The 14,971-nt window shown below is 42.2% G+C and overlaps 1 protein-coding gene across 2 annotated transcripts in view; it reads left to right on the top strand.

Annotated features, from left to right (window-relative positions):
- LOC111970314 (SLIT-ROBO Rho GTPase-activating protein 3) overlaps window positions 1–14,971 on the top strand; it is a 79,095-nt gene that overhangs the window by 28,145 nt on the left and 35,979 nt on the right. For both annotated transcript variants that reach the window (XM_023996982.2, XM_023996981.2), the window contains exons 4-10: window positions 1,431–1,493; window positions 5,969–6,154; window positions 6,512–6,640; window positions 6,926–7,147; window positions 7,326–7,427; window positions 10,612–10,809; window positions 12,240–12,324. In XM_023996982.2, coding sequence (XP_023852750.1) covers window positions 1,431–1,493; window positions 5,969–6,154; window positions 6,512–6,640; window positions 6,926–7,147; window positions 7,326–7,427; window positions 10,612–10,809; window positions 12,240–12,324 — 985 coding nt within the window. The remainder of the gene's footprint in view (window positions 1–1,430; window positions 1,494–5,968; window positions 6,155–6,511; window positions 6,641–6,925; window positions 7,148–7,325; window positions 7,428–10,611; window positions 10,810–12,239; window positions 12,325–14,971) is intronic.

Here is a 14,971-nt window from a genome sequence, read left to right as displayed (position 1 = left end):
TCCTGGGGACACATGATCTCCCTTTGAGTACGATACGCGAGGGAAACAATATTCTCCCATAAGACGCTACCGAGGGAAACACATTATGCTCCATTAACAGATCGCATTTGACCCGAGGAAACATCATATCTCCCATACAGACGCATACCACGAGTGGGAGAACATATCTTCCCATACAGACGCATACCCGAGGGAAACCATATCTCCATACAGACGCATACCGGGAAAACATATTCCCATACAGACGCATACCGCGGGGAACCATATTCTCCCATACAGACGCTACCCGCGGGAAACATACTCCCATACAGACGCATACCCAGCGGGAAACATATCTCCCATACAGACGCATACCGGGGAAACACATATCTCCCATACAGACGATAACCGGGGAAACAATTCTCCATACGACGAACCGCGGAAACACATATCTCCATACAGACGCATACCCGAGGGAAACACATATCTCCATAAGACGTACCCGGGGAACACATATCTCCATACAGACGCATACCCGCGGGAACACATATCTCCCATACAGAGCATACCCCGAGGGAACACATATCTCCCATACAGACGCGATTACCGCGGGAAACACAATATCTCCCATACAGACGCTCTCACCGAGGGAACACATATCTCCCATACAGACGATACCCAGGGAAACAAATCTCCCATAAGACGCTACCGAGGAAAACACATATCTCCCATACAGACGGCATACCCGAGGAAACACATATCTCCCATACAGACGCATACCCGACGGAAACAACCATATCTCCCATACAGACGCATACCGGGGAAAACAATATCTCCCTACAGACGCATCCCGCAGGGACACATAATCTCCCATACAGACGCGACATACCGAGGGACACATTATCTCTCCTACAGACGCGTTACCGAGGAAACAACATATCTCCATACAGACGCTACCGAGGGAAACACATATCTCCTCAATTACAGACTGCCATCATACCGAGGAATACACTATCTCCCATACAGACGCATACCGAGGGAATACACATTCATTCTCATACAGACGCATAATCATCTCTCTTGGGAAACACATATCTCCCATACAGACGCATACCCGCGGGAAACACATATCTCCCATACAGACGCTTACCCGAGGGAAACACATATCTCCCATACAGACGCTTACCCGAGGGAAACACATATCTCCCATACAGACGCATACCCGAGGAAACACATATCTCCCATACAGACGCATACCCGAGGGAAACACATATCTCCCATAAAGACGCATACCCGAGGGAAACACATATCTCCCATACAGACGCATACCTGAGGGAAACGGATGTATTCATGCCTCAGTGAAGCAAAGCCATGTCTGTTCAAGGTAAGATATTCTTCCAGTCAACTGTGAGATTGATTCACATGCCTGTTGTTCCTGTTTTTTGTACCAGAGCAAAGAAATCGGGGTCCAGATGCACGAGGAGTTAGTGAAAGTCACGAACGAGCTCTACACTGTGAGTAAACAACAACAAAATGTAATTCTCTCTCTTTTTCAATCTCTCTCTCTTTCTCTTTCTTTTTTTCTCTCTCTCCTTCTCCCCCCATCTGTCTGTATTGTACAGCATCTCTCCTTCCATCCACTCCCCATGTTTGTTAGTTTGCCTGAAGCTAACAGGCTAACTCCATTTGGCTAGGCCCACCTCAGACTCTCTGCTCTGTAGTGTCTGGATAGAACAGGACCTGCCCAGAGCAGAATAGCTTTATCAGCAATCAGAAGGTAGCCTAGCGGTTAGGAGCGTTGGGCCAGTAACTGAAAGGTCGCTGGTTCGAATTGCCGAGCCGGCAAGGAGGAAAATCAGCCTTTGTGCCCTAGAGCAAGGCAGTTAACCCCCAACAACAACTGCTCCCCGGGTGCTGATGACGTGGATGTTAATTTAACACAGCCCCCACTCCTCTCTGATTCAGAAAGTTAGGTTATATGGGGAAGACAAATTTGTGCAACTGACTAGGTATCTCCCTTACAGCCTTGCTACACAGGTCATTTGGTTCTACACCGGAGGACATTATTTGTTTTTTTACTCCTGCCGTGAGAGAAGTTGCAGTTGAAGGAGAAACTCTGTATGCCTTGGCTCTGCTCCAAGCCGACTCACTTCCCTTGCAGTGGAGGGCTGCTTACTGCCAAGGTGTCACCATCATCACATATTCACTTCCCTTGCAGTGGATGGCTGCTTACTGCCAAGGTGTCACCATCATCACATATTCACATATCCAGCACATGCAACACAAAATCAAACACAGATCTGTCATTAAAGTTAATAGTCTTCCTTCTTTTCTGTCGATACATTGACTGTGTACATACATAGAAGAGTATGCATACACACGCATGCACACGCAATAATGTATGCTTGAACACACTCACACAAGCCTGTCTTTGATGCTTTAACATCAACGCTCCCACGCCACCTAACCACCCACACCAACCACATTGAACCTTCAAAGCCTACCCTTTCTCGCTTTCATGATTTCATGTCAGTATATACTGTATATGACTCTATTTCTATTTTACCCCCCTCTACCACCCTGCCTGCCCGTTCACTGTCACACACCGTAATGCCCCAGGTTATGTTTCTGTTAGATTTTTTTTTTGTGTGTGGGTGGGTGTGTATCTGTGTGTGTGCTTGTGACAAGAAGGTGCTCATTTGTGAAATGTGATGCCTATGTTTGCAATAACAATACAGACAAACAATGAGCAGTGAGCACATGCAGAGCAACATAGGACAAGAAACATGTAGCAAGCAGGTAGACAGAGCAATAGCACAAAAAGCATTGATTGATTCAATGGTTGTAAAGATGGGGAGAGGTCTGTCCGTGATAGAGATGCTCTGCTTTTTTGACACCACAGTCCACAAAGCAAGTCCTTTTGGCTTTAGTTTTATCTTATCTTAATTATTGTTCAGTCATATGGTCAGGTGCTGCAAAGAAAGACCTTTCTTAATCAGCAGCTGGCCCAGAACATAGCGGCACATTTTGTTCTTCATTGTAATCAGAGGGCTAATATCAATACTATGCATGCCAGTCTCTCTTGGCTAAGAGTTGAGGAAAGACTGACTGCATCTCTTCTTGTTTTTATAAGAAACAATGTGTTGGAAATTCCAAATTGTTTGCATAGTCAACTTACACACAGCACTGACACACACACACACTTACCCCACCAGACATGCCACCAGGGGGCTTTTCATAGTCCCTAGGCCCAGAACAAATTCAAGGAAACGTACGGTATTATACAGAGCCATGAGTGCAATGTAGAAAATAGTAAAAAATAAAGAAAAATCCTTGAATGAGTAGGTGTGTCCAAACTTTGGACAGGTACTATACATTGATGTGCTGTAGGCAGGCCAGTGTGCATTGGAAGATAATACTATCACACTGTGCAGCAGGCATTGCTACATGAAACCCATAGAAATACTGTCACTTAAAATACATGGCTTAATGGCCACAAGAGAATGATTCTGCATGAAATACAGCATACTATATTATGATGCAGATGTTCATTTATTGGCCTTTTATCATGTGTATGCTTTCTAAACAGCTTTCTCTCTGTATGTCTTATACGTTCACATACACGCAGTAGGTGACATCATTCATAACTAGTACTTGTACAGTGCTTTCAGAAAGTATTCACATCCCTTGGCTCTTTACAAATGTTGTTGATTTCTTTTGGTCACTGGCCTACACACAACACTCCATAATGTCAAAGTGGAATTATTTTCAGAACATTTTTGACAAATTAATTAAAAATGAAAAGCTGAAATGTCTTCAGTCAATAAGTATTCAACCCCTTTGTTATGGCAAGCCTAAATAAGTTCAGGAGTAAAAATTTGCTTAACAAGTCACATAAGTTGCATGGACTGTGTGCAATAATTGTGTATAACATGATTTTGGAATGACCACCTCATCTTTTTCCCTACACATAGAATTATCTTCAAGGTCCCTCAGTCATGCAGTGAATTCAAACACATATTCAATCACAAAGGTTTTCCAATGCCTTGGAAAGAAGGGCACTTATTGGTAGATGGGTAAAAAAAAGCAGACATTGAATATCTCTTTGACTTTGAGCATGGTGAAGTTATTAATTACACTTTGGATGGTGTATCAATACATCCGAGTCACTACAAAGATACTTGTCCTTCCTAACTCAGTTGCCGGGATTGAGGAAACCACTCAGGGATTTCACCATGAGGCCAATGTTGACTTTAAAACAGTTACAGAGTTTAATGTCTGTGATAGGAGAACTYGATGGATCAAGCCCAAATCTACACTGGAGTTGCTTACCAAGAAGAGTGGCCGAGTTACAGTTCTGAAAATCTGTGACCTGGAAATAGTTATCCAATTTGACAGAGCTTGGAGAATTTTGAAAAGAATAATGGACAAATGTTGCACAAGCCAGGTGTGGAAAGCTCTTAGAGGCTCACCCAGAGATACTCACAGCTGTCATCGATGTGAAAGGTGCTTCTACAAAGTATTGACTCAGGGGTATGAATACTTATGTAAATTAGATATTTCTGTATTTCATTTTCAATACATTTGCAAAAAAATCTAAAAACATTCTGTAGATGGATATTGTGTGTAGATGTGTGAGACAAAAATGTATTTAATACATTTTGATTTCAGGCTATAACACAACAAAATGGGGAATAAGTCAATGGGTATGAGTACTTTCTGAAGGCTCTGTATATACTTGTACATGTTTTATGCACTGTATTGATGTATTATGCACAATGATGTGAGAGTTTTGCATTAACATGTCTCCAGCCTTTTCTGGCTTCCAGTCAGAATCAAGGGTTCCTCTCTTGTTTCACACCCAGCAGCAGTCAAAGGGAAAGGTTCTCTATTACATAGCTAGAGGAAAGGTTCTCTGTAACAACCAGTACTATGTGAGTACCTAACAATGTGTGCCATAAGCGCATCTGAAGTATCCTATAAGTATAACTGTAGAACCTTTTTTTTAGAGTGTAGACTAGAGGAATGGTTCTCTCCATCTCAACTAGAGGAATGGTTCTCTTTATCTGAACTAGAGGAAAGGTTCTCTTTATCTGAACTAGAGGAATGGTTCTCTCCATCTCAACTAGAGGAAAGGTTCTCTCCATCTCAACTAGAGGAATGGTTCTCTTGATCTCAACTAGAGGAATGGTTCTCTTGATCTCAACTAGAGGAAAGGTTCTCTGTAACGTAACTAGAGGAATTGTTCTCTTTATCTCAACTAGAGGAAATGTTCTCTGTAACGTAACTAGAGGAAAGGTTCTCTGTAACTTGGCTATGACAGACTTCATGTTGATTGATTTCACTTGCTCTCTCCTCACATGTATTACTTAAATCAGAGTTGTTAGGAGGCCTGTAAGAGAGAGGATGATATTTTAGTGTGTGAAGTGAAAGGAAATCAAGAGGTAACCTAGTTTTAGCACTCAGTCACACATCCACAACATATCTGACAGTAGCTGTCTTTCTGTGTTCTTATTCAGTGTACAATATACAGGTGGATTTATATGCTGAATCCTCTTTAGATATCCATGTCTAACCAATCTTCCATTGACATTAAAGTGATTGAATGGGATCTTACACACTTTTTCACAACATATTGTACATATTGAAATTCAGAACATATCATACGAATTGCAGCGAAAAATTATTATAAATATTTTAGAAAACATTTGCAGTTACATATTATGAAATGGATGACGCCATACACAATTGTGCACAATTTTCTGGGACCTACTTGCGCTACTTTCAAACTACTGGCGGAAATGATAAATTATACAAAATATTCACGCTTATCGTGAGTTTGGTGTTTATTGTGTGGTTACTCCATTGAGATTGGTCATGAGGGAAACTCCCTATGTAAACGTCTAGACCCAGAACCTTCTAGTGAACTTAGTGTGCATGTAGTTGACTTTAATGTATGTTTTGAATGTATGTTTTGTGTCCCGGGCAGGTGATGAAGACATACCACATGTACCACACAGAGAGCATCAGCGCAGAGAGCAAGTTGAAGGAGGRGGAGAAACAGGGAGAAAAGCAGATCGGCAAGGCCAATGATGTCAGCACCAGCCTCCTGCGCCATGACGACCGCCAACAGCGACGCAGCTCCGTCAAGAAGATGGAGAAGATGAAGGAGAAGGTGTGGCTTGGGCTGTGTGTGTATGTGTCCAAATGTATGTAAAAGCTCAGAACTTGGATGCATTAGCCTTTGAAATGTAATAAGTTAATGTATACACTAATGAGCAAAAATATTAAGTGGTTTTGTTGCCATGGTAAGACTAGACCTCTATTGACTCATATGGCACATGCTATTTTTTTTGATAAAATTAGACTTTAGATGGAACAAACTGTATTACATCTTTAGTATACAAATCCATTTAGAGAGAAATCAATATTCTATGGTATACTGACTGATGACTCGCTCTCGCTCRGTCTCTSRSTSTCTGTCTGTCTGTCTGTCTCTGTCTCTCTCCCTCTTCTCTCCCTCTCTCCCCAGAGACAAGCCAAGTACTCTGAAAACAAGCTGAAGTGCACTAAAGCACGGAACGACTATTTGTTGAACCTGGTGGCGACCAATGCTCTGGTGGCCAAATATTACATCTACGATGTCTCTGACATGATAGACGTGAGTGGTACAGTACATGCTGATTCTAACAAAGTGAGAATAGTAGATACACAGGAAAAATGCATCCATTTGATACACAAAAGCTCAGTACCATCTTGTAACACATTAGCACCTTGTAACACATTATTCTAAATTACCGTTCTATTGATTGCAATGAAAAATAGATACAGTAGTTTGATCAATTGAAGCATAGTAGCATCTTGTAACACATCATCTCTCCCCATTGGTCTGTAACTAACATTAAGGATTCCCAATGGTGGTAATGCTGTCCATGCCTCTCCCCAGTGCTGTGACCTGGGCTACCATGGCAGCCTGGCGCGGACCCTGAGGACCTACCTGTCTGCAGAGTACAGCCTGGAGACGTCCCGCCACGAGGGGCTGGACCAGCTGGAGGGTGCCGTGGATGCCATGGATGTCAGGGGGGACAAACACAGGGTCATGGACATGCACAGCCAGATCTTCTGCCCGCCCGCCCGCTTCGACTACCAGCCACACATGGGTGACGAGGTGAGGGAGAGGTGATTGGAGGGGTGATTGTGCCTCCCACTATGTCTGTGTTTCCTCTGTCTGGTCCTGTGTGGCTTGCATCAGCAATGCCAGCATCTTTGGGTCAGTTCCTTTCTGGCATCCCAAACAAACACTACTGTAAATTCCCTCCATCCCTCGCTCCCTCCCTAACTACTAGGTGTGTCAGGTGAGTGCCCAGCAGCCGTTGCAGACAGAGCTCCTGATGCGTCACCACCAGCTCCAGTCCCGCCTGGCCACACTCAAGATCGAGAACGAGGAGGTGAGCTCTAAAACCCTGGCCCTAACCCAAAACCTGTCTCATTATCAGTCAGTGAACTCACCACCTGGGCCATGTTCAGTAGGTAAAATTGTGGAACATTTGCCGTCTGCCTGCCTGCCTGCCTCCCTCTGCTGCTTCAGTGAGTCAGACAGATGTGTGTAAAGGTCACCATATCGCTCCTATGAATATGGAGGTGCTCTGTTCCTTCAGCCACTTCCTCTGTACCTCTCACATGGACAGAACACAATTTCTATTTCTATTTATCTTCACACAGTCACACACGCAACCAGATGTCCCCTACCAGGCTTACTGAACTTTACATTATATATATTATGCATGTGGTTGGTGTCTGTGCAGAATCCATACTAGTATATGGGTAATTCCAGGAAACMAGTACCTTTTTTTAAGTAGAAATTGTCCACAAATATTGAATTTTAAAAGCTTGTTATATTAAATTAAGTGCCCTTTAATATAGAACACATGAAAACATTTTAATATGAATAAAGACTTGCTAAAGGGCCAAAATTCAGCATTTTGACATATCCCTCTGTGCATCCTCTGTGACTTCTAGGAAGATATTACCCCACTTAAACCCAACATTTCTCCAAGTTTTCCCCATCATTGTAAAGCCCATGTTATTTTGTTGCTTTGACAAAGTCATATTTTAAGATTATTATTTATTTCATGTTAGTGATTCATTTTAACTTCTCTGCGCTACGGATCCCTTTTACGGGATCATTTTCCTAAACAACCGCTGAATTGCAGGGCGCAAAATATTACAAAAAATATTTATAATCATGCAARCACAAGTGAAATATACCAAAACACAGCTTAGCTTGTTGTTAATCCACCTATCGTGTCAGATTTTGAAAATATGCTTTACAGAGAAAGAAATCCAAGCTTTTGTGAGTGTATCAATCAATGCTAGAACAGCTAGCCCCAAATTAGCATGGTCACGAAAGTCAGAAAAGCAATAAAATGAATCGCTTACCTTTGATAATCTTCGGATGTTTGCACTCACGAGACTCCCAGTTACACAACAAATGTTCTTTTTGTTCGATAAATATTACTTTTATAACAAAAAAACGCCATTTGGGTTGCGCGTTATGTTCAGAAAACCAAAGCTTCGTTCCGTTCGACGAAAATTCCAAAAAGTATCCGTAATGGTCGTAGAAACATGTCAAATGTTTTTTATAATCAATCCTCAGGTTGTTTTTAACAAACATAATCGATAATATTTCCACCGGACCGTAACCTATTCAATAAGAGAGAAAAAGAAAATGGAGGGCTACCCTCTCGCGCGCAGGAACTAATCWGAGGACACCTGACTACTTTTGAAAAATCTCGCTCATTTTTCAAAATAAAAGCCTGAAACTATGTCTAAAGCCTGGTCACAGCCTGAGGAAGCCATTGGAAAATGAATCTGGTTGATACCCCTTTAAATGGAAGAAAGACGGGCCAGGAAACACAGATAAAAAAAATAATAATCATCACTTTTCTCAGGTTTTTGCCTGCAGAATCAGTTTTGTTATACTCACAGACAATATTTTGACAGTTTTGGAAACTTTGGAGTGTTTTCTATCCTAATCTGTAAATTATATGCATATTCTACGATCTGAACCTGAGAAAATAGTCTGTTTACCTTGTGAACGTTATTTAAAAAATAAAAAAAWAATAATAATAATCTGACCCCTAGCGTRAAGAGGTTTTAAGGGAAAAACCCTGTCCCTCATTTTAATTTCAACCCTGTTACATGAACTGAAATCTCATTTTAATATGGTGAAACTATTCCTTTTTTAAATATGTTTTTTCAAAAGAGACATTGCACATCTAATAGTCAAACCATAGTTTAAAAGCAGGTGAGCTGGTTCTACTCTTTTTGGCCATTTGCTGGTATTCTGAAGTGGAAAACTGAGTGGGTCGAGCATAACACGTCAAACCTGTTACCCATAGATAGACAGGCAATAKAWWWWWWTTTCAATTGAAATGTTTTAGCGAAGCTTGCATTCAATTGCCCCTCACTGTTATACATACACAGCAGCTTCCAATCCCCCTGTCAAGAAGGGCATTTATGGCTGATTTAAGATGACGTTGTCAACCCTGTTAGTCAATCCTGTTACTTTATTTGGCATTTAACAGTGTTTAACAATGTTAAAATTATATGAAAATAATTTTTTTTTTTTTTACCAAGCTAGACTACTCAAAGGCACCGAATTGAATTGGAACAACCCACATGTGTGATATTTGGTTCTTCAATTTGAAATTTTGCCCTCAAAGAGCATTATACCATTCCATTTCCCATTACAATCTTTGAAGTCTCATTAGRTATGTTTCCATTAACTTGTCCAGGGATTTTTTGTCGACATTAAGAAAGTTTGTATAGAAAATAGATGCTACAATAGCCTGCTAGGGTGTGTTTCCYTTGAACTATCTTGTGTCGATAAAAAACGCTAATGACGTCACACCTAAAAAATGTTTTTTTCTCTCAAAAACCTACAATGTGGAATAAAACAGTAGTGGTTGAAGTTGACCCATTTAGGGAAGTTGTACATTAATAAATTGCCCACAGCTTGTATGCCCTCCCACCTATCTGTTTCATGTCTCAGGTAGCCTGTGAAAGCCAGCATGTGTAGAATGCAATAATTTACAAATATTACATTTTTCATATTCTCATGTGCCAACGCATCACCATGGTCCGTGGTCCAGAAGTACAAGGCGTACAAGTACATGGTCCAGAAGTACAAGGCGAAGTAATTCAGGCATTCTTGAAAGTCAAGAAACATGATTTCTATAGTTCAAACATTTATTTTGCAAGCAGTATGCATTTAGATGTAAATTGGAGCTTTATAGTTACACTGTAAAATAACGTGCCCCGCATAGCTTCAAAAATAGTTGACAATCATCTTTTATTAAAAAAACACAGTTCACATAAAGAACATTCGCAGTAAGGAAGGTTTGACAAAATAAAAATCCACCCCTGTCGAACGGATAAAAAATGTTTCTCGATCTTTAGAACATGTATCCTAAYTCGGCCATATCCATTACACATGGTGAAAATATTGCTTTTGTCGAATAAACCTGGGTCAATGGAAACCTGCCTATTGTGTGCAGGGAATACACAGTAAATATTAAAGCTGTAACCCAGCTAAATGACTCTCCTCTCTTTCCCTTCTGTCTTTCATAGGTGAGGAAGACTCTGGATGCCACCATGCAGACACTGCAGGACATGTTGACGGTGGAGGACTTTGATGTGTCTGAGGCTTTCCAACACAGCCAGTCCACTGAGTCGGTCAAGTCTGCCTCGTCCGACTCCTACATGAGCAAAGTCAACGTTGCTAGGAGACGAGCCAATCAGCAGGAAACGGAGGGCTTCTACTTCACTGTGAGTGGCTCTGACAACCAACACCACTTAAAATGCATTAGAAATGCTTTTTCAATTTTATTTGTATGAATGCATACTGGTATTAAGTACTTGCTCTAGGGCTCTGACAAGGTKTTGTGTYGCTCAGTTGGTAAGATCATTGTGGTCATTGTAGCTGGATGTTCTACAGTACCCATAATGATTTTGCACTATATCCAGGTTTATCTTACTTAACACGTTCCTAATGCTAACAATACAGTGTCCTGTCTCCTTATTTTTACAGTCATGGTATCAATTCCCGCAGGGATCACAAACACATAATACAAATGAGTGCACTCACTGTAAATATACTGGAAGTCAATTTACAAAGAGTGTCTGCTAAGTTGCATATTATTATTATTATTATTATTATATTTAACAACTTAAAGTGCAATAGAAATGTTTTTTCTATGTTTATGAATGCATTGTATACTGATATTAGAGTACTTAGCAACTCAGGTTTAGTGGCTTGCTCCAGTGTTCATCAATTTGCAGTATTATGCCCTGTGGAATTCAGACAGGCAACCTGGTTGTGAGTTCATTCTACTGCTATTGGCATCAGGCTTTGGTGATACAAGTCATGCAAATTAATTCTGAAGTTAACTCTTTGATGTAATGACATAAAGCAGTAGTCACTGTAGCCTACAATCACAAGTGTGGTCTTGTGTGGCTCAGTTTGTAAGAGTGTGTTATTCGCAAGGTCATGGGTTCAATTCCTGCAGGGATCACATACAAAAAATGTGTTTTAATGTGTCAACAATCTACACAAAATACTCTGTAATGTAAAAGTGGAAGGAAGATTTATTTTTTTACTAATGAAAAATAAAACACTATCTTCATTAGATAAGTATAGTTAATAACTTCACCATGCTCAAAGGGATATTCAATGTCTGCTTTTTTATCTATCGGTGCCCTTCATTGTGAGGCTTTGGAAAGCCTCCCTGGTCTTTGTGGTTGTGGAATCTGTGTTTGAWATTCACTACTCGACTGAGGGACCTTACAGATAATTGTATGTGTGGGGTACAGAGATGAGGTAGTCAMTCAAAAATCCTGTTAACAACTATTATTGCACACAGAGTGAGTCCATGCAATTTATTATGTGTTTTGTTAAGCAAATGTTTACTCCTGAACTTACTTGGGCTTGCCTAAACAAAGGGGTTAATTACTTTTTGACTGAAGACGTTTCAGCTTTTCATGTTTTATTAATTTGTACTTTGACACTGACATTATGGAGTATTATGTGTAGATCAATGATACAAAATCTAAATGTAATCAATTTTATATTCAGGCTGTCACACAACAAAATGTGGAAAAAGTCAAGGTTGTGAATACTTTGAAGGCGTTGTAAGTAGTTTTGGATCAAAGTGTCTGCTAAATGTCATATTTTCTACTTTTTCTTTTGCCCTGTATAGAAATTCAAAGAGTACCTGAATGGCAGCAACCTTATAGTGAAACTACAGGCCAAGCATGATCTACTGAAGCAGACTCTGGGAGAAGGTGAGAACACTTCTTCACACGGTTACAACGTTGTTGTGTCACTACTGGAGCACAATGCCATTCATAGGGTCATTACCTTCCCTTTATCACTAGCAGCAGCTTGCCAATTTGAGTCTTCATATGGTTCAAACATTATTGTGAAATTGTGTAGTTAATTAGTGGGAATCTTAACTGCCATATCAACCAACAGTAATATACCATATTGTATCTTTAGCCATATTTCTTTCAGAAAATTGTATGATGGTCCAGCATCAGCCAACCAGTACATCAGCCAACCGGCTCCAGTATTTCCAGGGATTAGTTGTGTTTAGAAGACAGAACAGACACAGACACAGACAGACACAGACAGACACAGACAGGACACAAGACAGACACAGACAGACACAGACAGACACAGACAGACACAGACAGACACAGACAGACACAGACAGACACAGACAGACACAGACAGACAAGACAGACAGACACAGACAGACAGACACAGACAGACAGACACAGACAGACAGACACAGACAGACAACAGACACAGACAGACAGCACAGACAGACAGACACAGACAGACACACGACAGACAGACACAAGACAGACACAGACAGACAGACACGACAGACAGACACAGACAGACAGACACAGACAGACAGACACAGACAGACAGACAACAGACAGACAGACACGACAGACAGACACAGACAGACGCACAGACAACGACAGACACAGACAGACAGACAACGACAGACACAGACAGACAGACAGACACAGACAGACAGACACGACAGACAGGACACAGACAGACAGACAGACAGACACAGACAACAGCACAGACAGACACAGACAGACAGACACAGACAGACAGACAGCAGACAGACAGACACAGACAGACAGACACACAGAACCAGACAGACACAGACAGACACAGACAGACCACCCAGACAGAACAGACACAGACAGACAGACACAGACAGACAGACACAGACAGACAGACACAGACAGACAGACACAGACAGACACAGACAGACAGACACAGAGACAGACAGACACAGACAGACAGAACACAGACAGACAGACACAGACAGACAGACACAGACAGAACAGACACAGACAGACAGACACAGGACAGACACAGACACAGACAGACCAACAGACAGACACAGACACAGACAGACACAGACACAGACAGACACAGACAGACACAGACAGACACAGACAGACAGACAGCACAGACACAGACAGACACAGACAGACACAGACACAGACAGGACACAGACAGACACAGACAGACACAGACAGACACGACAGACACAGACAGACACAGACAGACACAGACAGACACAGACAACAGACAACAGACAGACAGACACAGGACAGACAGGACACAGACAGACCAGACACAGACAGACAGACAGACACAGACAGACACAGACAGACAGACACAGACAGACACAGACAGACAGACACAGACAGACACAGACAACAGACCCAGACGACAGACAGACACAGACAGACACAGACAGACACAGACAGACACAGACAGACAGACACAGACAGACAGACACCAGACAGACAGACACAGACAGACAGACACAGACAGACAGACAGACACAGACAGACAACACAGACAGACACGACAGACACGACAGACACAGAACACAGACCCAGACAGACACAGACAGACACAGACAGACACAGACAGAACAGACAGACACAGACAGACACAGACAGCACAGACAGACAGACACAGACAGACACAGACAGACACAGACACAGACAGACACAGACAGACACAGACAGACACAGAAGACAGACACAGACAGACACAGACAGCACAGACACAGACAGACACGACAGACACAGACAGACACAGACAGACAGCACAGACAGACACAGACGACAGACACAGACAGACAGACAGACACAGACACAGACAGACGACACAGACAGACACAGACAGACACAGACAGACAGACACAGACAGACACAGACAAGACACAGACACAGACAGACAGACAGACAGACACAGACAGACACAGACAGACAGACACAGCAGACCAGACGAACAGACACAGACAGACCCAGACAGACAGACACAGACACAGACAGACACAGACAGACACAGACAGACACAACAGACACAGACAGACACAGACAGACACAGACAGACACAGACACAGACAGACACAGACAGACACAGACAGACCACAGACAGACACAGACAGACACAGACACAGACAGACCACAGAGACACAGACAGACACAGACACAGACAGACACAGACAGACAGACACAGACAGACACAACAGACACAGACAGACGACAAGACAGACAGCACAGACGACAGACACAGACAGACCCAGACAGACAGACACAGACAGACAGACACAACAGACACAGACAGACAGACAGACAGACAGGCACAGACAGCACAGACAGACAGACACACAGACAGACACAGACAGACACAGACAGACACAGACAGACACAGACAGACAGACACAGACAGACAGACACAGACAGACACGACAGACAGACAGAACAGACCAGACAGACAGACAGACAGACACAGACACAGACAGACAGACACAGACACAGACAGGACACAGACAACACAGACAGACACAGACAGACACAGACACAGACAGGACACAGACAG

This window comes from Salvelinus sp. IW2-2015, linkage group LG11 (assembly GCF_002910315.2).
Source record: "Salvelinus sp. IW2-2015 linkage group LG11, ASM291031v2, whole genome shotgun sequence".
Classification (NCBI taxonomy): Eukaryota; Metazoa; Chordata; class Actinopteri; order Salmoniformes; family Salmonidae; genus Salvelinus; species Salvelinus sp. IW2-2015.
The sequence above is the reverse complement of the archived record's forward strand: the minus strand, read 5'-3'. Positions and strand labels throughout refer to the sequence as shown.